Source organism: Colias philodice, chromosome 3 (genome assembly GCF_061535455.1).
Source record: "Colias philodice isolate Cphi_HAF_F1 chromosome 3, ilColPhil1 Martin Lab GWU primary, whole genome shotgun sequence".
Classification (NCBI taxonomy): domain Eukaryota; kingdom Metazoa; phylum Arthropoda; class Insecta; order Lepidoptera; family Pieridae; genus Colias; species Colias philodice.
In genome coordinates, this window is record NC_143088.1 from 5,393,178 (window position 1) to 5,417,597 (window position 24,420).

At 33.8% G+C, this 24,420-nt stretch overlaps 1 protein-coding gene across 6 annotated transcripts in view; it reads left to right on the forward strand.

Annotated features, from left to right (window-relative positions):
• The window catches only part of sick (sickie), a 183,371-nt gene that overhangs the window by 62,728 nt on the left and 96,223 nt on the right, over positions 1-24,420 (forward strand). For 4 of the 6 annotated variants that reach the window (XM_089714289.1, XM_089714290.1, XM_089714292.1 and 1 more), the window contains exons 1-2: positions 7,951-8,080; positions 14,132-14,314. In XM_089714289.1, coding sequence (XP_089570415.1) covers positions 7,997-8,080; positions 14,132-14,314 — 267 coding nt within the window. In that variant the 5' untranslated portion in view covers positions 7,951-7,996. Of the gene's footprint in view, positions 1-7,950; positions 8,081-14,131; positions 14,315-18,392; positions 18,627-24,420 lie in introns of those variants that run through there. The other 2 variants (XM_089714291.1, XM_089714293.1) reach the window with 2 other exon arrangements.

The window sequence follows — 24,420 nt, forward strand, 5'->3', positions numbered from 1 at the left end:
TTCAAAAGTTAACCTAAGATGCTCGTCGCTTCGCTCCTCGCTACCTATTTGAATATTTACGCCGGCCACTGCCGCGACTCGCTCGCTTCGCTCGCTTGGCTCGTGCGGTAGTTCAAAAGTTAACCTAAGATGCTCGTCGCTTCGCTCCTCGCTACCTATTTAAATATTTAAACCGGCCGCTGCTGCAACTCGCTCGCTTCGCTCGCTCGGCTCGTGCGGTAGTTCAAAAGTTAACCTAAGATGCTCGTCGCTTCGCCCCTCGCTACCTATTTAAATATTTACACCGGCCGCTGCTGCAACTCGCTCGCTTCGCTCGCTCGGCTCGTGCGGTAGTTCAAAAGTTAACCTAAGATGCTCGTCGCTTCGCTCCTCGCTACCTATTTGAATATTTACGCCGGCCACTGCCGTTTTCAGCTTATAAAGGATTTCGACTTAGGCGGATTTTGATTGGACAGAGAGTTTGAGGTTTATTCTTATAAATTTTGAATTCATAAAATTATAATTGAACACCTGACACCAATCAAGCAAACACGTGTTTACGTGAGTCATAGATTTATTATCGTATACTCCTAAAATGTTTTCTAAGAAACAATAGTGTACTTACATTGTCGGCACGTTCTTAAAGTCGGTAACTTATTTTTGTTCGAACAATAGAGGTAATAAATTCCTAATGATCAAGTTGTAAAGGTTGTAAAATAAAAAATATTCTATATTAAAACGTATATATTATAATATGTGCGTCATTAATTTCTGACTGTTTCGAAATTTGGTGCAAAATAAAATAGTGTGTATAGTCCGGGATACATCGCCCATTTTTGCAAGTGATTACTATCAAGCTAATTTTTCGTGAGTAGCTTTATTTTGATGAGATGCCCAATAATTTCATGTACAAAACTCTCGATTGTGGTAGCTACCAGAGGAAACAAGGATAAAATATTTTGATTTGATGGTTCTCAAATATTTATTACGCAATTTGTAGGACAATATTGCTGTTGAATTATATAAGTATTAAATAAGTGAAAATAAAAAAATCAGCTGGTTAGTAATCATTTATGATGACTTCGTTATCGATACACATTGGAAAGGGGGACTCTTTGATCAAACCATAGATTTTGTAGGACAAATATTTTTTCGAATAATTTAGATAATTATCTTGAGATTGAACAAAAAAAAACATTCAGTTAGTAATTAATATTTGAGAACCATCAAATCAAAATATTTTATCCTTGTTTCCTCTGGTAGCTACCACAATCGAGAGTTTTGTACATGAAATTATTGGGCATCTCATCAAAATAAAGCTACTCACGAAAAATTAGCTTGATAGTAATCACTTGCAAAAATGGGCGATGTATCCCGGACTAGTAAATAAAATTTGTAAAAAATCAATAAAATAAAACAATTGAGTAAAGATCTATAGGCATATTATGTATGTATTTATACAAGATATGTATATTATATATTTATACAGGGAACTTCTCAACGTGTTATCTATGAAATTATACTTTTACTCAATTGTTTAATTTTATTTACACACTGTTTTATTTTGCACCAAATCTCGAAACAGTATAAACTGAGAATAACTGTAAATATTTTAGAATTAGAAAAATAAATATGTACCACAATAACATTCAAGTATTAGAAAAAATTTATACATAATTCCACCCACGTGCTAGTGTATCTATACATATTATCTATACATATTATCTATACATATTACATATAATAAAATTGAAAAAATTGAAAAATACAATCAAAAAGTGAGGTTAATTTTAAATAACTTAGAAAAATAAATACCATAATTACACCTAAGTATTAGAAAAAGATATGTAATTACTTACTTTTTTTTTAAATTCACTGGAATTAGAATAATTAAAATAAACACTTTGATTGTGCTGATCACTTTAATATAATATTATCACGTCACCATAGAGCGTTGGAAATAAATACGAGTGCAATAGAAAAACGGTCAAGTAAAGTGGTAGGACGTACGTTAAAACGATACGATATCCCTACTCCGCTGGAGAAAGTATACGTCGAATCACGCGTGGTAGGGATAAGAAAAAAAATGTCACGAGTACGGCGTAACGCAAAAATGTAACGCGCGCGGCGTAACGCAAAAAATGTAACGCGCGCGGCGTAACGCAAAAAATGTCTCACAAAATTTTTGTCCACCCCCGATAAAGAAGTTTCACTTCAATAATAATTGCCCTAACACCTAGCCAATCGAATAATAATCACACAAACTTCTCCCACGAGCTAATCGATATTGTCTGCGACTATTTGTTTGCCAAATTGTTACCATTTGTGTTGGTCAAGTTAAACTACCGTAAAATGTTTGAGTATGACTAACGAACGGGTTATAAAAATTGTTTTACAAATATAAAGTAGTGTTTGTTTTCAATAGAGTAAATGTTTTGATGTATAATTTAGACTATTTTCTGAAACGACGCGGCCTCATTACTCTCTATGCTGTAGATAACACGTACTAAGTATAATTTAGTCGCTAGGAAAACCGTGAGTCAGTGAGTGAGTCACAATCCCGATCTTCATCTGCCCGGTAAATCGAACCTGGCCGAAATGTCTGCCAGACAGCATGAATAACCAGCGTGAAAACTCAAGTAATAAAATAACAACTGATTTTTGGTCGTCGCATGAAATTTATGAACGAATAAATATGGATATTTGAAGTTTGTTTCATGTCGTTTTAAGAATGTTTAAAGCCATTCAATTTGCATTGCACAATAACTTAAATATGGTTATTCTGTAAAAGTCTCAATTGTACGAATGACTCGCTTGGTTTCTTGGTAAAAGAGACGTTTATGGATGTCAAACAAATCTAAAAATAATATCTATTTACTTGGTGTTGAGAAATATCATCCATTGTTTGTATATAGGTATTTTATTATAACATTTATCAGTTCATTATGCCACAATAATTTCAGTTAAACAATATTCGAAATCACGTTCGAACTCTCAAGCAATACATCCATTGATATCAAACAATTATAAATAAATATTGCAATAAAACCAGTTACATCTGTGTGGTGCAACGCATTTCAATCGCAAGCTACCGACATTAGGGATAATAAAAATCTTAAATTCATCAATAAAAGATGGGCGCACCGTTTCATGTAATGGTTACTTATAAATATAAATTCCTAGTTTAGAATTATAGTTGGCGGGAAGAAATAAATCCTTCAAAATATACTATTAGATGAGCTTATGATTTTTTTAAAGAAAAGATAAAAAAGCTAATATTGAATTCAGTGATAAATGTGAATAATTGAATTGTAAATGCTATGTTTAGATGATGGAAGACTTTTATAGTGCAGTTAAACTGCGATTTTGAAACGTCTGTAAAAATAACGTCAGGTTAATATCTCTATCACCTGCGTTCGGAAGCGGAATTGGGAAATTAGGACAAACATATTATTACGATATAAGATCATCAGGGATGAATCTTCATTTTATTTTAATTTTTTTATAATATTTTCAAACCTGTAGGCTGTAATAAGACAAAAGCAGTATTTTGAATTCACAAACCATAAATGTAGAGTCAATACATTAAATATTATAACCACTTGTTAAAGATAGCTAAATTTTATCAACATTAAAAGAGGTTATAGAGGTCTTCTTAAACATTTAACATTTAATGCAGTTTTATACAAACTTTCTATTGTGCTTCATTCTTCTTAAAAAGTAAGATTTCGATAATATCTTTCTATCTCCACTAGATGTAACGGATGAAAAAGTGATATTTTTATTCATAGACTCTGTCACCCAAACGTGTAGTCACGCTTCCCTTTATCCCGCTCACAAAAGATCTAAATACGTCGGTAGGTCAAGTGTCCGGACGTGAGGCTCGGTGCAACAAAGCCTTTTTTTGTTGATAAATCTTGTGACATGCAGAGGTGTGGGGTGACAAGATGAATCTACGCGTGATGGTGCTTTAGAAACAGGATAGGGATGTTAATTTAGCCATAATAATGTCAAAATAATAAGGTACCTTTTTAAAATCACTACGTTTTTTAACTGTAATAATTATAATTCATTTCTACTTATTGAGTATCTAAAAAATTTAGTCCATACAAACTTTTAAGCAAATCTTACTTCCATAAGCGTTTGACCTTGTGATTATGATGAAGCGTGCTAATTTTTATGTTTGTGTATAAATTTTCAGAATTAGCTGAAACTTATTAATATTAGCCACCTGCTTGAACAGCTTTTGAAGCTTTCGGGATTCTGTTAGTCACAAGAGCGCACGCGCAGGGGCTGCGCGTATTCGCCGCGCGTGTCGGTTATATTTACCGAATGTCGATTCTATACGAAACTGAGTTCTGTGTTGGTAGAGTGGTTATATGTAAATATTTTTGAAACGTATAATACAATTATTCTGAGCAACGATAAGTTATTAACATCCAAAATAGACGGGATAAATAGCGGAAAATTACGTTTTTCCTATCTGTTATTTAAATGTGAAAAGTGTTCTAATTCTAGGATATATTTTTTCGTATTAAGAAAATACTGCAATTATATGCAATTTTTACGTAATAATACTTTACGTAATTTTTACCTCATTGTTTAGTAATAAATCCTCTCCATACGAGGAAATACAGCGTGCAACGAGTTTTGTTAATGCACCGTAATTTCCGAAAGTATGTAGAGGATAAATCAACTTTAACAAAGGTACATTTAAATAAGCGTGCAAATAAAAAGTAGGTATCATAAGGTTTGTGAATTGGCGATTCAAATCAGATGTTCGCAAAGGTCTCTGATAATAAATAACTAACGGTAGGTTGCGAGTGAGCTTCGACGATTTATTGTAACAAGCACAACTGCGCAAATGTATTACAATACTGACAGGATTTATTAAGAACACGTGTCTAATTATACTTATAATTAAAAAATAAACTTGGACGGATTCGCGGATGCAGATTTCATTCCTATCAATTATAATTTGCAAGTCTCGGCGCGTATAAAAAAAAACATTTGAACAAGAAAAGTATATTCTTTTGTTTATTTATCTTCTAAATTAAGATAATAAATATTACTCACATCATAAAACAATTGACGTTTTACATCTATGATGTAGGTACACATTCAGAAAATGATCAAGTAGAAAGTGATATTTATCCGATTCCAGCCAAATTTTGGAAAAGAAATTGGCTTGGAATAGCTACTAATCGTGACTAAACTAAACGCTAAGTGCATTAGTAAAAGTCAGCAATTTTAACCTCAGGAAAGTGTACCTCCATATGATTAAAGATTTGTATTGCAAAATCGTGAAGGGAACAGACATTGTCTACTGGAAACAGAATCAAAGCAAGACGATGTTGACAAATGTGCCGCGGCGTCCGTCCATACAGTTACCTACTTCGGTACTATTTATAAATTCAACGGAAATGTTTAAATACTCCGCCAAAGATGATTGCATTGACGATTAGTGGCTTTTGTAAATATTATTCGATTCGGAAACGTGTAACATGAGGATTCTGAAAAAGTTATACTTACACTAATATATTCTTAATCGTTCTCTTCTTCGTCTTCTTGAGTTGCAACTCCTGTTATTTCTGCAAGTGTCGAGTTTTGAACAAATAATCAGAGATTTTTTGTTATTTTAAAAGACCATATTTCACGAATGTATTGATTTAATTATAGCTTTAAATATAAATTCTAATGTTTTACGTGCTTATTAAAAATAGTTTTCAATAATATTCGTCTTAGTATGACGTATACGTATAGTGTATTGTGTGGAGCATAAGGTCATGTAAACTTACATAAAAGCTCAATTTCAAAGTAAACTGTTAATTTGAAAGCAAAACAAACAAAATTGTTATTTTACAATTATTTTCGGGGTTGTCTAATATTTTACACCACTTATAACATTTACAATTTTTGATAGAGCATATTTTTTTATGAAATAAATTAATTTATTCATGCTTTATTGCTCTAGATAAATTACAAATTGAAACAATTCTCCTTAACGTAAGCTAGATTGGAACAAACAACGGTTTTATCGCTATAGCCATCTCATTCAATAATAATATATTTCCTACACATAATATTATCAAAGTGAGATCCAAAGAAAACGGTGGCAAGTTTAAGGTCGTGACACAAGTACAATAAAAATGTCACAACTCCTTATACGCATGTAATAATCACGTTTTCGTGCTTTGTTTTATTGTTGGGAAAATGGTAGTTTTACGATTATGTCACAAGTTCGTTGCTCCGGCGCACCTTCCGCGCTTATAAATACTCTGTGTCGAACATTTGACAGGCGTAAACAAACACGCCGGATCGGATGCGGACGGCTAAAGCACACTTTTAATGAGCTTTACGACTTATTACGCCACAGTTGCCAATATAGGTTAGCTTTAAATGCCGTGCCCTCCTTTTTAAAGTCGCAGGAAATATTTCACATTGTTTGAAATTGTTATAGAACAATAAGAAGCCATAGAGACGCAAATTGATTGTTCTTTGTAAACTGTCGAATCTCTACAGTATTCTATATTTTGTTGTTATGTTTCAAACTTTTTACTATACTCATGTCTCGATTATATTATATTTTAGTAAAGTTACAAAGAAACTGAAAATTGACTTGTGTGTAGTCTTTCATCATACACAGATTTTGTCTCTTTGCCAACGTTGAGAGGTTTAAGACGTCTAAACGATACAGTTCAAAGAGGTGCTAGAGACGGTTTACGTCCTATTCCACATCATCTATTTGGCTTAGTCGTTTTTAGTTCATTATGCTTAAGGTTCATTAATATGTTCCTGTTTAAAAAACATAATATAGTTAAAAATGCTTTTTTATTTGAACTTTTAAATTCAAGAAAATATATAAGATTTAATAAAATCCAGTCCGCATTCAGTTAGTTGCAGTAATTGTAGAAAATAAGGCGAAACTCACTCACCCCTTTTAAAAAACAAAACGCCTGATTGTTAAGTATAATTAGGCATTGTAGTAGTAAATTGCGTAAACAAGGCACGACTATAAATAATAGCTAGGTGTTGCACTCAATGTGTAGCCCACGCGCTACAGAAACCCATAATTACTATAGGGTTATCATCACGTAGAGTTCAATCGTGGGAGAGAATATTGTTAAGAAAATTATTTTATAAACTGAAACTATAAATATTTCGTTTTTCTTCATTTTTAACAAAAATATTGCCCTCAATAAAATCAGGGAACATAATTTCACAACAATTAAACGTTTTATTAATATTGGAACTTTTACAGCTCAGCTCTTATTCTTGAATATTTTATTATTCCGTGTAGGCGTTTATCTCTAAACTCGTGGTGTAATTAAATCAACAAATAAATATGAGATATACATTCCGCCCACTAAATGGTACTTAGTCATTGTTCTAACTTGTTCGTACTTTCATTTCAATAGATCCTATGGCGCCTACACTTCTCTGTAATTATGCAGATTAAATAATAACTACAGCGCTAGATAGACTGATGCTTTGTTTGAAACACGGTTAACGTTTATTAAGAATTTTAAGGGTATGTGGTCTCCTATGTAACTTATTAAAGCTCATAAGTCTCCAGAGTCGTGCCCGACAAAGGAGATTACCTCCACTTTATGCTGTGGTTATTCCATATCATGATGTGACGCAGTCTCGCACGACGTGGGTGTAGGCGCCATCTACTAGAGTAAATATTCCCAGAAAAGTTTATCTCACTACAGACTTATCCATTCATTCATGGACCATGACGCATACTTGGAATACATTGCTGAAACTTGTTGATCATATTATGAGTAAATTCTTGCGGCTCAAATGAAAATGGTCTCTAGAAACTTGTTCCATTGGTAAGGAAAACTGAGGCCGATTATTCGGAATAGATAGTTTAAACAGGATGAGTTATGACTAAAATTACATGTTTGATAATTAAATGTTGCTCAGAATATAATTGAAAGATATTTCGCAGTATATGAACAAGTAATTTATTAGCCGAGTGATTTTGAGATGTAGTTATTGTAGTGAAAAAATGATACCGACGTGTATCCGAGCTCCCAGATCAATTCAAGGCTCCACTGATGATGTCACGCGGCAGACGCGCTCTATTGTACAGGTATTTTTTTACAATAATTCTATTAGAATATTATTATTATTATATTTATTCTAACACCCCAGTCCCCACCCTCCCTTCGAGTTAGTATATAGATAATTTATGGAAAATATACAGTAAATATATACATAAAACCTCTATAGAGAATGACGCTGGGAGGGATGAGGGTTTTGCTAAAAATTTGAGTTTCTTTCTGAACCAACATTAATCAAATTAACTGTATGCCTTTGTTTGTGTTAAATTTTAACACGTTCACTGCGGCACCTAAAATGCCAAACTTACCGTTGTTGCGGCATGTCTTCCATACTTCACATCGGCAAGTTCACCACTGTGCGTCATGAGCCATTTTTATCACATCGCACCTTCTGACTTTGAAGGTTAATAATTTCATGAAATTTCAAGATATTTTAAAAAATTTTTTTTTCAGATAATAGTATATATAGTCTAGTATATACCGCATGAATAGCTTTTAGTTTGACCGAACAGTTTAAAAGATATGAGGGAAAATGTAAACCCCTGATTTTGTGAAAAATTATTTGCCATCCCGCACTGCGTTGATACGGCATGTTTACAGTAATAGCGATGGGAAACACTGTAAAATAAAACATCGATATCGATATAAATCAATTTTGTATATTTCAGTCTGTTTGTTAACAGATAACGATACAAAAAAAAACACATATAAAACAAGGTACTTGATAGAGTACTATCAGGAAATTGTTCAGTAACTTTTGTTTTAATTTGTTCAGTAACTTTTGTTTTAATGTTTTATATTATTTTCACAACTGTCATCACATTTTTGCATTTATGCTACGAAATAAAAGAAAGTAAAAAAACTAAAGCCTTTAAGGTATCATTGTCATTTAAAAAAACTCAAAAGAAAAGTGCTTCGGTCCTGGTGCATCACTATGCGAGACTGACACGCGGCGCGCTCGCAGTACAGTGCGGCATGAGGTGCTTGTCCATGGCAAAATATTTGACATGCCGCATACAAAAGAAACGGTTTCTTTTCTATGCGTTGGTCCAATATTTTGCCATACGATTTTTAAACGAAATTGAGTCCTACTTCAAACTGTGATCACAAAAATATATTTGTCTCTTTTCTAGTCATTGATTAACATATAAAAAACCTCGCCGCACCACGGTGAAAACTGCGATTTTGGGCGCCGCACTGTGGTGTAGTCGCTGATGGCCCGATACTGGACATGCCGCAGTGAACGTGTTAACAGACTTATTAATAAAGAAGATGAATCATTGACCTTATGACATATCATATTTTGTGTAGTTATATGGAAAAGGAAAATTTTGTTCAAATTAACCTCGTTGAACACTTATTACAGCCAGCGTATTATCATTAAGCGAAAGGTGGGTTACAGTACAAACTATCACCCATTAATTATAAATAGCAAATTAAATTGTACACAGCACAGTGATACTATAACGTTGGACGTTAGCCAAAATTATTTCAAGTTGTACGAGTAGGTGCGTCGTGTTTACGTTTGACTTTACAGAGAAACAGAGATATAATTTTTTAATTGCCCCTAAATGAGGTCAGGTTGTATATTTGATGTGTTTTAAGAAATATAGTTATCCGTTTAAACCTGAGATTTACAGCCGGTTAAGCAATATAGAGTTTAAGTTTTTTAAACAGGTTATTTATAAATCCAGGGGACATTATTTTGAAATACCACTCGTTTCTTGATTAAATTTCATGCAGACATGGCTTATCATTGTTGATGCAGACAGTCAAAATATACTGCATTTGTTTCAACATGGTACAATAGTTCACATTGCTATTGAACGCTAATACAGTTCATAGCATTGAGTCAAACCGACCATTCGTTCTGCGATATTAAAAGCAGTGCGACCTCATTTTGCTTCCTGGCTGTGTTTCGGGCACGTGCGTTTTCCCTGTGATTATTACCTATTTCGAAATACGCAAAAACATATGCCTGTTGTACATTATTCTTCATTTCACTTACTACAAATGAAATAGCAAAAAGTAAGCTCAATGAATGGTAAAATTGCTCCTACTTGGTGATAATAAGGATGAATCTTTGTGAAGGCGTTAGATCAGTTAGCCAGATGATCTTTGTCCCTAACCGTCTCGACTTTAAGTAAATGGCATACAATTTACGAGCAGCCGTTTACGATGAATGGTGTAACGGTTTCAAAATAGATTCGTGTATCTGTGAACTAAATTACGAGATAATCTATTTTCTTTATATGTGAGGGACGGCAATGAGTAGAATTATGACACTCTGTAAATAAATAAATAAAAATAAAAAAATAAAAAATAAAAAAGCCTTTTATTTCCACACAACAGTTTTACAATTTTTACAATTTTTGTTAGTAATACATTAATTACATATTACAATTAATTACATATTAATTTAAATTTGACAGTTTTACAATTTTACAATTTGTGTTAGTAAGTAGATGTGAAATTTATTATCAATTACTACATAAATATTAGTTGTTGTGTTGGATCCCACATTGTGTGAAGGCCTCCTCCATCTTCCTCCACTTGTGCCGGTCTTTACCGCAGGAAACCCAGTCCTTCCCAGCTATATCGACAATGTCATCAGACCACCGTCTGATTGGTCTACCTACATTCCTCAATCCTTCTGGTCCTTTCCACAATGATGTTTCTGATGTCCAACGTCCGTCAGTATAACGACTTATGTGTCCAGCCCATTGCCACTTGAGTTTCAGTGCCTGTGTGAGAGCGTCAGTTAAATTTGTTTTTCCTCGGATTGATGTGTTTTTAATTTTATATATTTTCCTTAGGTTTAGCATGCTTCTCTCCATGCTGCTTTGTGTTGATCTGATCCTTTGTTTTACTTTGTTTGTGAACTCTGTAAATACATAAAGTTAATTCTTAAATAATTAATTGCAGACTAAACAAAATTCATGTTTAATTTATTCATAATCATAATATTAGCATACAATATTAATTTTTGCTGATGGTTTTTCTAATTGGGAACAAGAAACACAATCGTATACATATTTTTATTAATAATTTATAATATGCATAGAATAACAATATTTCATATACGCTATTAGCGAGCACGTGTATTGTTCAAGTTGAAATCTGGTCTAAACAGGGGTCAAAGACATACAAATGACTTCATTCCCTGAGCTCTCCTTGTAATCTAGACTGACCCAATTGTTTTATTATATAAATTAGATTTTAATTTCGCTGTCCATTCCAATGATTATAAATTGAAGGCTACTTCTTGCTTTGATTTGTTGGTAGCGTCTAAATTTATGAGTAGGTATACTTTGTAATAAGCAAAGTACATAGGTAGGTATTATTGTTAGGTCATCAACTTTGAGTATTTTAATTAGTAGTATCATATTGCAATTAAGTATGATACAAATTGAAGGCTTTAAAATGTTATGGGTGCAGAATCTGATTCGGCCAGATACAAACATTGTTTTATTTTAATTACGTCAAAGAAACAAGACATTGTTTTTACAACAATGTAGGCTTAAAAATTTTATTCAGTGGAAGGTAAATGTAAACAATTGGAGTAACTTCCATACAGTCGCGCCTGCTTGGGGAATACGAGGTACAATGAGAGCTCAAGTTGATTTGTTTATTTTGGTCGGAACCCGTTACCCGCTTCAGCGAGGAATTAACGTATACATATTAGGTATATTGTTGACGAAAATTACATTGCCTGTGCAAATATTACAGCTCGTTTGAATTACCAATTGCTTTTCCTTGCAATTTATAAGAGGTAAATAGGTGGGAGACGAATTATCTTTAGTGTTTTCTTCTGTTTAAATATTTAGAAATTAGAGAATTAAAAACTTTATGTAATTTATTTTGACGTTTCGAACATATTACCACAGATATTACGGCTAGTGTTGAGGCAGACGTTAAAAAGTTTTTAATTACCTGCAGCATTTTCAAACATAAATTATTAAGTCGCTTACAATTATTTATGTACATAAATAAGTCGTCAATCAATCTTTATTTGGTTGCTTGTTTATGATCTGTTTTTATTTTAGTTTTACTACTTATTGTAATAGGTATGTTATTTGCTGATCTCGTAACTTTAGCAGGGACATAACATTTGGTATTTAAATTTTTAACAAATAAATTAAGCTCTATATTATGATTTTTATAGGCATTTATAACAAACTTTCCAGCGATATCTTTCTAGTTTGCCATTATACTAGAAATAAAGGTTTCTTTGCCCCTATATTACTAAGCCACAGCTGTGTGAAAGCCTTTCGCAATAACGCGATATGAGACTACGGACATTAGCAGTTAGCACTCGCCTTCCAATAAATATGAGCGGTTGACACGTTGTTCTATGGATCCTATCATATTTATAAAAATATGTATTTCTGAATGTAAAAAAGGTAAAATTTTGAATATTTATGGTATGTATAAAGGCAAGTGCAGTAAGGTACATTTGCAAATATGCAACATCAAGTCTTTGTCAAAATGTGTATTTTTGTATGTCTCAATTTTTTAATCAATAAAGTTTATATTATTAAGCTCGTTGTGTCTAATTTTTTAATCTATTTTAATAGTTTGACCGTTATTTTTTTAAATATACCACCTACATTCAATTTTCAAACCGGATTCTTAACTAAGCTGATAATAAAAATTAAAATAAACTGAATCATGGGAGATAAATTACTACATTACATGATTTTATTTTATTACTTATATTTTAGTTCAAATAAATTTATCTCTCAATAATTTGTCCATGAAACATAAAATATATCATTTAAAATAAAATAATAAATGGGAACAATTTAAAACTTGATTGATTTGAATGGACTATAACGGAAACAAGTTTTTAGAAACGTGAACTCATTTAATTATTTTTAAAATTATTAGACTAACGTTTATTGTAAAATAGTCAGGTTTCAATATTGAAGGTTATTTAATCAAAATAGTTTCTATCGATACTCGTAAATTCGCTTGGTAATAACACAGTATTCTAGTAGTATACCTATATTGTGGTAATAATGCCTATATAACGAGTTCGTAAATGTTGTAATAAGCGTAATAATCCTTACGGAATTTATATTTAAATTGAAATAGGAGCAATTAGGACTCTAAACTGCATTAGTAAAGAGATGAGTGAAATACTTCAGCCCTGCGACCTGGCCGGCGTCAAAGTGTCGCGTCTCCACCACTTGCCCTCATTCTCTCGCAAATTGACGCAAATATGACTTAATCCTTTTAAGAACTCACTTTACTACGCCGCGCTTACATATTAACTTATGTGTGACCTCACACTTATAATACAAATAATTTTCACTTCCCATCTATACACCCTATAATATATCCCAGAAACATGCGATTGATTTGTCTGTAGTTTGGCAAATTAACAATGAAATAAGCCTTTAACTACGGTTTATGGATCATTTAATAAGCTCTCTCTCTACTTCACCTTTAATAGAAATAGATATGCAACAAAAACAACAATTTGAGAAAGTGATGCATTTTAAAAGACGAAGACATAAATGCATGTCGTAAACTTAATATACACATTGTCGATCAAACGGCTATCAAAAACTTATCTCAACTTCTGTGTGCGTCAGACCCGAAGTACTAAAATTTTAGTGCCCTCATAGCTTAGTCATGATATCTTCTTTACAACAAAGGCGAACAATGTTAGCATGGTCCAGCTCAAGTTCAAACAAAACAGTTTGTTGAACTATTTACTATAAATATGAACATAATACAGTTAGAGATAGAACTAGATCATAACTAGATTCTGAGATTACTGAACTTTCATCAATTAAGAAACTTAAAACGTTTTCAGTCTCGCCACAAATAATATATCCGTTTCCAATTTTCACGAATAAAATGCTACTATGCTTTGCTAATGCTTTTCACTTATAAATGCTTTCAATGCTACCTAGGTCAAGTGGAAATTACTGTGGAAATTATACCAGTACGCTAACCATTTTTACCTAGTTATCTACGTCATAATAGTGTTTTAGGGGCCTTAATTTCAATTTCTTTCCTCAAAATACTTAGCACACACTTGTATAACAGTAACCTTATCTTTTTCCCAGATTTACACAGACTGGGCGAACCATTACCTAGAGCGAGCGCGGTCGCGGCGCCGGGCCGGCACCTCTGGGGGCGGCTTGGCTCGCGACTGCGCTGACGGCCTGCTGCTTGCTGATGTGCTGGAAGGAGTCACCGGCCAGAAGGTGCCGCGGGCACACCGCAAACCGCGAAACCCGCAACAAATGGTAAGATATCTTGTTCTATTTTCGTCATAAGAATACGTATTGGCTATCACTCATTCCTGTATTAATTAGCCAATCAGCTTCATTGCCTTAATGAACATTGAGTTTATGATGAGATTAGTTATGCGAAACAGATATGACTATAGTTTCTTCATTTATATCTATCTATATGTTAGATATAGTTAACATGTGCATGGTGTATCTATATATTATATAAAAATGTAGGTAACCCGTTTTCCTTAGTCATGGCATCACGCGTGAACGGGTGGACCGATTTCGATAATTCTTTTTTTATTATATTCCTTGAAGTACGAGGATGGTTCTTGTGTAGCGAAAACGTAAATGTGTACCACGGGCTAAGTCGGGGCCGACCGCTAGTAATATTATAATCTATCTTCAAATGTGAAGTTGTAAAACATCACGTAAGATATGTCACTTTGATGCAATCAAATTAATCAAATACATATTATAAACTTTTTATTACTATTGTTATCAACAATTGAATAATAATCAACAATTATAAAATTCTCGCCGTTTCCGGTTATCATGACGCTAATAACGGGAAATAATTACTCCATTGATCTATTAATTAATATATTTAAGCGTATTTTGCCTGACTCAAGCAATAATAAAATCAATTTACATGGAAAATGTAATAGGATTAAAAGGATTAAAAAGTAAATATATTTACAAGTTGTTTTTAAATAACCACTTTATTTGTCATTCCAAACAGTCGCTACTATTTATATGAATTATTATAGAACTGAGAACATTCCAACTTGGGTAATATTATTAATCTTCCACACGTCAAAATAAAACTCTTAAAAATATCCGGTGTTATTGTTTATTATTGCTTCGCGATCAAAAATGAAAGCGACGCAGCGATATTTTGTTAGCTCGAAATAGCTATCGACTCACAAATCACTCAGGCACAGATTAGAGAATAGTTACTTCGTAAACTCAGGTACCATACGGAGCCTGCCTTATACATATGAGTATAGGTGTCAACAAAGGTGCTGACGTCACGATGAAATGTGTTCATACTGATTTCATTCTTAGAGCAATGAAATACGGGGCATATTTGTACGAAATCAAACAGGTGTGGATACGTTTATGGGATAGGTAGCCCACAAACCCAAATCTCATAGCGTAAAACGCTTTGGCTTCCGGCATGCGTTAGTAAGAAAGTGCTGATAAGATTTATTGGTACTCACTTGAAACTGATGATAATATATGTACAATAATTGTCTGTAATGTTCCTTTGGAATTATTGAGTAATGTTTGTACCGGTTGTTAATGTCCAAGGAGAGCGTAAATAGAGAATATTTAATCTAAGAAGGTACCTATACTAACTCAAATAGTTTTTGATCAGAGTATTCATAAATTTCAAAAATTACGTCTAGATCTTCTGATCGGAAATTAGTTATAAAAATACCAATGGGTGTGAAATCTCAAAACTGTTGAAACCTTTCACATTTTATTAATATACAACTAAATGTTTTAGCACACCTTTAGAAGACGTATGTTATTTTTTTAAATATATACCTACAATCATGCAGTTTATAACCTTTAAAGAAATTTATGAGTATGTGTTACATTCCTACAGTTTGTTTGTATTCAGCTCAATCGGAAGTTAAGTATTGTTCAAGCATATGTTGAACGAAACATGGTGTTTTGTAAGCTATTTCCCATGCTACAGGTCAAAGGCACTTAATTATAACAATGTATTAAATTGATTAATATTTCATGTTTACTGTGACAAGACAATTTGAACAGAACAATTAATTATAAAGCATAACATAGTTGTCGTTATGATTGTATATGGATTGTATACTAACTAGACGGTAGACTATTATAGTTGATTGCAATAATTTATACTAGGTATAACATAGATGTAATTGTTAATGTATGTATCCAAAAATGTACACTTAGTACAAGTAAAAATTACTTATTTAGAAATTTTATACCAGTTTCAGCAAATGTAGTAACATAGGTGACAATGTAAATTACTTTAAAATTACATTTTGTGTCTACAGAATTTAATGTTAATATGTTATTTTATATGTACTCTACCATGACTCTACTAATATATTTTTAATTCAATTTATTCAAATCATAATATTATATCAAAGAGGAATTCCATCAGTTAATTACAAATTACAATTATTATTTAATGATCTGTATTGTGATTCCCACAAACATCTTTAAGAATCACAAAAACATTTAAAATATGTGAAGCAGTTTTTTGCGAAGCATCCGTGATCCATTGCTAGAGAATGACGGACTGACAAACAAACTTATTGTTTGCTTGTCTAGCTTCAGTATTGCCACATGATTTATTACTGTGAGGTAAAAGGTTAAAAGAAAAAACTATTGACAATTAACTTTTTGAAAAGAAAACAGTTTTAAAACGTCCATAATGCGTTTCAATTTATTAGTTATTGGATTGGAAATAGTTAATAGTGTTCTTGATTGTTATTTAAAGTTTATTGGTGTGTGAGAGTCGATGTTTTTAGAATAAAATCCAATCTTTTGAACACGTTACTTTGCGGCGGCCTGTTTTCCGTAGCCATTTAGCAGACACAATCGGTGCTGTCAGTACCAACATCCGTAATGTTCTAGAAGGAAAAATAAAAATAAGAGTTTAATGGAAAAGGTATTGAAATTTTGTAAGTGCACTAGATCTTTACTCTCTGTGTTGTATCCAAAAAAATTCAAGATGAAAAAAAGCTGAATGGTATGTTGACTGAAATTGGTAATCTTTAGGGGTTTCTGCTTATATGTACCTATGCCTAATAATTTAATCATCAAAAAGCTATTGTGCTTTAGATCCTTTGGGAATGCATTTTACTCTCATATTGGCAGTTGGCAGCCTTATTGCATTTAAATACGATATGAAATATGAATAGGACTAACGTCAAACTATTATCTTACGAACATAAATTAAACAGCTTGGGAATTAAGGATTTCTCAATAACAATATTATAACTTAAAATTTCGTTCGCTATTGAAACTTTTTGGCATAGTCATAATATAATATCATAATAATTATCTTGTTACTCCATAGGACATAGAGCAAGTAAGTCAAGTAAGTCTTTATTAAAATAAATTTAATTTAATTATAAATATGTATAATCGCTTTCTTGAGAGAAAGCCCGTATTTAATTTACATCAAACGGTACAAAAACCTCTTATTAATACAATCGATTGTCGGCGACAAACCCGGATACCGCTAGCGATAGCCATCGCATTATCAGTAAATAATCAGAGAGATCTGCGCAAAGGCTTTGTTATAATATTAAAGGGACTATTCTCAAGTGTGTGTGCATAATAGTGTTCGAAAGTTGTTTGGGAAATGTGTTAATGTTGTTAGTTAGTCAAATAAAATTGTACATAGATATTGAAAATATTTTAAGATAAATACCTACATGATAAGTAATTTAAAAACAATGACGAATAGAAATTTACTACCGTTATGAAAATAAATACAGACCTACATATGAAAAGAGAATAGCAATTTGAGATAGCAGATTTCACTCGTTTCCAAATATTTATTTAATCCTATGTAAACCAAAATTCTCTATGATTTTGGTTTTGATAGGATTCATTCGATTTAAATTTAAAATTGTACACTGTTTTTATTAATACCGATATAAAAATTATGTTCATTTTGATTAAAACTTCGTATTAATTAATACCGACGACTGTTTTATTTGAAATCATTTTGCTGATATTATGCATGTCATTATCTACCTACGTATACATTTGAGTAGGTACATTTTTATTTAATTAAATGCTTAAAGAACGACACTTTCCAAGTTTAGGCATGCACCTTGAAATTAATAAGGAGTGAAAATTTATTGTGTTGCACATCATTCGGCAAATTTATTTTTTTACGCTTATCACACGAACGACGCAAATTATAAATCTTAACGGCCAATTAAGAAATAATACAACTAAAATTAAACGGCTTCTTCGCTCTCAAGTGTTAATTACCCGATTACTCGGTACGTAATGCATCTTTCGATTTCATTTCTTTAAAGCTCGTGAAACGTGAGCTCATTCGCGCGTTTGCCTTGTCGAGTGGCGGCTGCGTCGGAACCCGCAACCCGCGACCGCGACGTACCATTGTCCGAACTTTGAATTATCGACATGTTTAACTCGATTAAATTGAAACGATCTTGATAACTCACGGTATCTTTTCAATGAATGTGATTGTATTGTGTTCTAATTGTGCTTTAAAGTTTGTGGCCTTTACTGTTTGAGTGCGAATTTGTTAAGTTTTTAAGGATAAAGTTACATGAACATTGAACAGGTTTGTTTTATTTTACGCTTCGTAGTATAATTTAGTGATTGAATTACATTTTATCGATTTTAAAATATCAGTCACGTTAAAATTTAAATAAAATTTGAATTTTTGCTATCATGATTACCTACCTACCAACCTCGAAAACTTATCAAGTACCTAATTGAAGGTATATCGAAGTAATCTGTGAAGGTGTGGAAGATGTTGAACTTAAATGCATTATATTTATAATTAAAAGATGATCACTCATCGGTTATCATTCTGATATATGCAAATTTATAAAGTCACTGCATAGAAAGAAGTTAGGTTAGTCCAGTTAGGAGCCTATAATAAAATCATTTTAAATTATTGCAATAATAATTAGTTAAGTAAAAAGTTAGCTTAAAAAAAACGATAATTCAAAGCAAAATAAACAAAACAATAACAGCTGATATAATACAATGCCAGTACAGTGCAGAATATTAAAAATCAAAAGCTTATAAAGTTTGAAAGTTGTAAGTTGTAACTTTTAATGTTTATATTCAAGTTACCTATTTAATCATATTTTTTGTTTTATAAATTCAAAGGGAAATTTAATTATACATGAGCTTCGAAAGTAAATAAGTACCTACCTTATTTTTAGACACTAAAAATGCGTTTAAAAATATTTTCTAATTTGATTTATCAATTATTAAAAGCTATTCATTGATGCAAAGATTTTTATAAATTTTATGTTAAATTTTAAATTAAATTCACGTCCGACAAAAAAATAACATTATTGCTTCCATTATTGACTAATTAAGTCATTGCGTGTTTCAATAATACCAGTGTCAAAGAACACATGGAATACCAATGAAGTCTGAAATCGCCATGCATCGGTAATAAATTGTGGGTGAAGAGCAGCTGTAAAAATGATATCAAATCACTTTTGTAAAGTTAAGTAACGTTTCACACTGCTAACGACAGACGTTCATATTAATCGTGCGTACTTTCTCAGAAGCCCAAATCGTGTGTATATTTTTTCAGAAATGCTTCGTTGTTTGTTTTCGGCATTTTAAAAATAAACCCGTATGAAAAATGGAATATTAACACCAAACAGATGTTTTATATTGTTTGATGTTGCATTTATTTTTTTAGCCGAACTTTTCTAACGTAGATCCCATGTCTCGAAATGCAATCTAAGTTGTTGTACAACCACAATGTTGTAAATACTAGACTAAAAGCTATTTACCTCAGGAATCAGGATACTTTAAGTTACTGTCTCTAGTCTCTACAAGTTTTATTTAGCTTTTAAATGACTCTTTTTTATTATTATATATTCATAAAAGTTTCCAACAATAAAATAACTATCGTCGTTGGATAACTTTTCTACTTAGCGTCGTATTAAAAGAATGTCAATAAGAATTTCTTATTACTTCTAATATAAGCGTTGTTTATAAGCAAAATACGTGCGTGAAATAGTATGAAGCACGTGTAAACGCTCCCACATTGTCTCCACGTCGTAATGTGTAAAAACTAAAAAGTACAGCCGCAGGCGCCAGTCACACTCCGTCGCCTTGAACTGTCGGCTTGAAGGAGCAACAGATTTAATGTCAGGGAGCTTTGCGTACCTACTGTACTCGTAAGCCGTATTCATAATCGCCAAAACCAGACCCGAAGTGGGACGCGCTGATTAATACGCTCGTTTTAATTTTTTGTACTAGCTCACTTGACTAGCGTAAACGGGTCAAGCGGGCGGTACTCGTTAATTATGTAAATAACAGAATCTGTCGTTGATCATTATGCCAATAATCATCCTTTCGTTTTTTTTTCAGCAATATCAAGTTTGCCGATTAGTTGGCTAATTTAACGGTCTCTATATGTATTTAGATCTAGGATAGATAACACGTCGAATACGATGTGAGATTAGTAATATGATGTACCCACCGACATATATTTGTCTGTGGATGTACCTCATATATTAAGTATAGTCGAGGCTGTAGTTTTCCTTTTATTTATTGTTGAATATGATATTTGTATCAAGTTGCTCTTAAATGATGACTCAAATCGTTAAATCTCGTTGCTCATAGCAATTTCATTGTCAATAATAATGTTTTTGCTCATCGCAATTAGAGGTCGGCCTACGGACGATTCTGGGAATTGGAGGGTAACTAGTAATGCATGTACGAATAACTAAATTATCAATTGTGTTCTTAGAAGCTATAGGTACTATATTTATAGTTGTTGTTACTCATTGTTGAAATTATTAAAATGTTTTGTGTAGGAATAATATAATGTCAATCATTATTTTATTTCAATTAGTTACGCATAATACCATACGTTATAATTTAATAAATTATGAACAATAATACGATCACGCCTAGTTTAAAATATATAAATTATGTAGGACTTTGTTTTGTAATATAGAATTTGCATACATTTAATGGACTGCTAAATTTCAATGAAAACATAAAAATTCAGCGATCGTATATCCAATTTTCAATTAAAGACCAAACTCAATTGCGTATCAAGTCCACACCTGCAAGGGGCTTGATACTGCACTTTTATTGTTGCCATAATTTTGGTTCAATATTTATCTTATCTAGGTTGATAAATTACTATAAATATTTCCGTTTGTTTGCCAATTATTGCCGATAGTAAATTAAGGTTATCTTTTAGGTCGGGAGAAAACGCGAAATTTGAAACTGATAAATAATTTACTTTGTGATCCAAACTAAAGAATGGTAAGGTCAATGGCCTTATTGTGTCAATTACGTGTCAAATATGTAATATCATTTGAAAACTTTTTGAAAAATAACTAAGTATCTACTGTGGTACCTACTATTTATATAATTTGGACTGACTCTTACATCAACTTTCTATACAAAGTACAGTTATTTCTAAATTTTGATTATAAATTCGTCTGAATTATATGACGAATCGATTAGTTGTATCGTATAGTAGGTATGTACCATGTATGTACTATATGTATCTTAATGTTATACTTTGTATATCTGGATTTTTTAACGATAATCGTATTGACCAAATATCGTTGCAATTTTTTTGCGATACTATGATAAAAATATGGGCTTGCAAAATAAGATTAAAGCAGTGATATCTCTATATCGATTTGATAGCATTTAGCCGACATTAATTATCTAATCTATCTAGAAATGGGCCAAGTATATGAAATGATGAGTCCATTTGCTAAAATGGTGATATCACGAGGCGTTGGTAGCGTAGCACGTCTTCGCAATTGTCACGTCCTCTCAGAAATATAATACGCATACAGTTATAATCATAGATTTCACAATGCAACTTTAATTTACAACATCTTTATTGGCCTCAATGAAATATATCAATTTTATAATATGTTCCGCATATTTTGAGAAAGTTACACATAAAAAATTACATTCGTCTATAATAGTCAAAATTATATAAAACCTGGTCATCCTGGTTAAATCTGCTTCATAATAATAGTTTTAATTAATAGTTTATATGGCATTATTTTTTGGATACAAATACATATAATATAATTGAAGAATAATAGTAGCTTAATGTAATCATAATTAATTATAATATAAAAAATGACGCTCTTGTAAGCAATCATTGAAAAACGATCGATCCGTACCAATTTCGCCAAGCGAAGTTTTTAACTAAAACCGGACTCAAGGAAGAAAACTTATATAAAAGTCAGTTCATTTAGGAAGTGTTTAGGGGCAATTTACCACGGGTTTTTAATGTAATATTAATGTACCTATTTAGGAATTATTCATAGACCTTGTACTGTATCGAGTATCAACACAAATTGCCGGTATTCTAAACGAGCTTGATTCTTCTATGATTGGTTGTCCTCAATTTCGTACTTAGTTATGGTCATATTATATATCATTCTTCAATAATATTAGAGAAATAATATGTAAATACATAGGTAGTAATAAACATGTTCTTCAATTCCTTGTATGCTCACAATACAGGTTAAAATGTTTTATTTTTAGAGCCTTTTACTTCCTAACTTAACACCGACAGAATCGATAATCTGTTGGCTAGGAATTTAGAGACAGATTTCGAGTTGAAAAAAAAAAAACATTATCTGCTTTTGCAGTTGATAATCGTCAACAATAATTATTGAGATTTTTTAATATTTCGCTCTTACCATTGTGTACGTTTTTGCATAATAGTTTCAACAGAGCGAAATCGTTACAGATATTTAGTTTTTACACTGCCCACCTTTTAGTAGGAGCAAAAATGTGACTGTCCTAGATAGTGTATAAAAAGCAACAATGCAGCACGTTTCATAATGGCTTGCATCGCTTGCAGCGTCCGTTTGAAGGATATTCGGGACGTGGAAAACGCTGCACAAAATGGTCCATTAAAGAATACTAGTTGCTCGATTTTTGTCATGCGTTATGATCATGGAGTTTGCTTACGAATTTGACTACAATGTTGTTTAACAAATTAAAAAGTTAGCATTGTAATACCACATAATACTGAACAATATTATTATCTTAATCAGACCTTTTTTTTTTTTTTTTTTTTTTTTTTTTAGTGGGGAAATCTTGCATAGATACCCACGGCCTCCGGGGAAGAGGCCGTGGGTTATGTCGGATTCCTACCGACCAAAACCCCACTGTGTTCCGTCAAGCCGCATCAACGACGGGGCCACGGGTATGTGTAGAATTCATCCGTGACCCCATCAGCGGCAGCCCGTCGCCGGGCCCAAACAAGCTAAGAGCCTGCCAGCTCTACCCTCATGAGCGGAACACGTCTCACGCCGCCTCATCCCACCGGACAATGGACTAAATCCCCACTCCATCGCCCGGCGCCCCTCGTCAAGGAGGCTGGTTGCGGCCGCGTAAATCAGCCGCAACGCGACGACGACGCCCAATAGGACGTCGGCGCCGGATCGGGTCCGCGTGAGGATCCCTCTCGCGAACCCGCTCCGCCTCCTCTTTCCGCGAGATCACGTCCTCGGAGAACGTGATCACCGCGCGCCAGGATCTGTCGCTGCCCACCATTGCGCTAACAATGGAGGGCAGAGAGAGATCCGACCCGACGACCGTGACCAAGCGAGCACGGGGCTCAGCCCACGCGGGGCACACGGCAAGTGTATGATCTGCCGTGTCCTCCGGGCAGGCGCACCAGTGGCAAGCCATGCTGGGCTCCCTCCTCGCGACTTTACACAGATACCGCCCGAAGCAACCGTGCCCAGACAGTACCTGTGTAAGGCGGAAGGTTATGGCCCCATGCCGCCTGTCGCACCACTCTCGCAGCACCGGTCGAATTGCTGCGACCGTCCGCTCTCCAGCGCTGGGCTCTTCGAGCCGGCGTTCCCACTCCCGGAACCGCCGTTCGATAGCCTCAGCCCTCCACTGTTCAACCTCTTCATAAGATGGGTTGAACCCAAGCGACTTGGACGCCGAGACGCGGCGATACACGTCCGCGAGCATCTCGGCGTCCAGTTCCCACGGGGGCGTCCCGGCCATCACGCACGCTGCCTCGAATGAGACCGTGCGGTACGCCCTCACTACCCTAAGTGCCATGACCCGCTGCGGTCTCCGCAGGAATGGTCTATTACGGGCGCTTAGGGCGTCTGCCCATATGGGGGCCCCGTAGAGGGCCATGGAGCGGATTACGCCTGTGTACAGACGGCGACACCCACCCCTGGCACCCCTAAGGTTCGGGAGCAAGCTTCCCAGTGCCCCAGCCACCCCTACAAGTCGGGGGGCGAGGCGACGGAAGTGCTCCACGAACTTCCATCTGCTGTCCAGCACAATGCCTAGGTACCGCATTGTGGATCCAACCTTGATGGGCACCCCGCTGACCCTGATCTCCGATCCGGCGC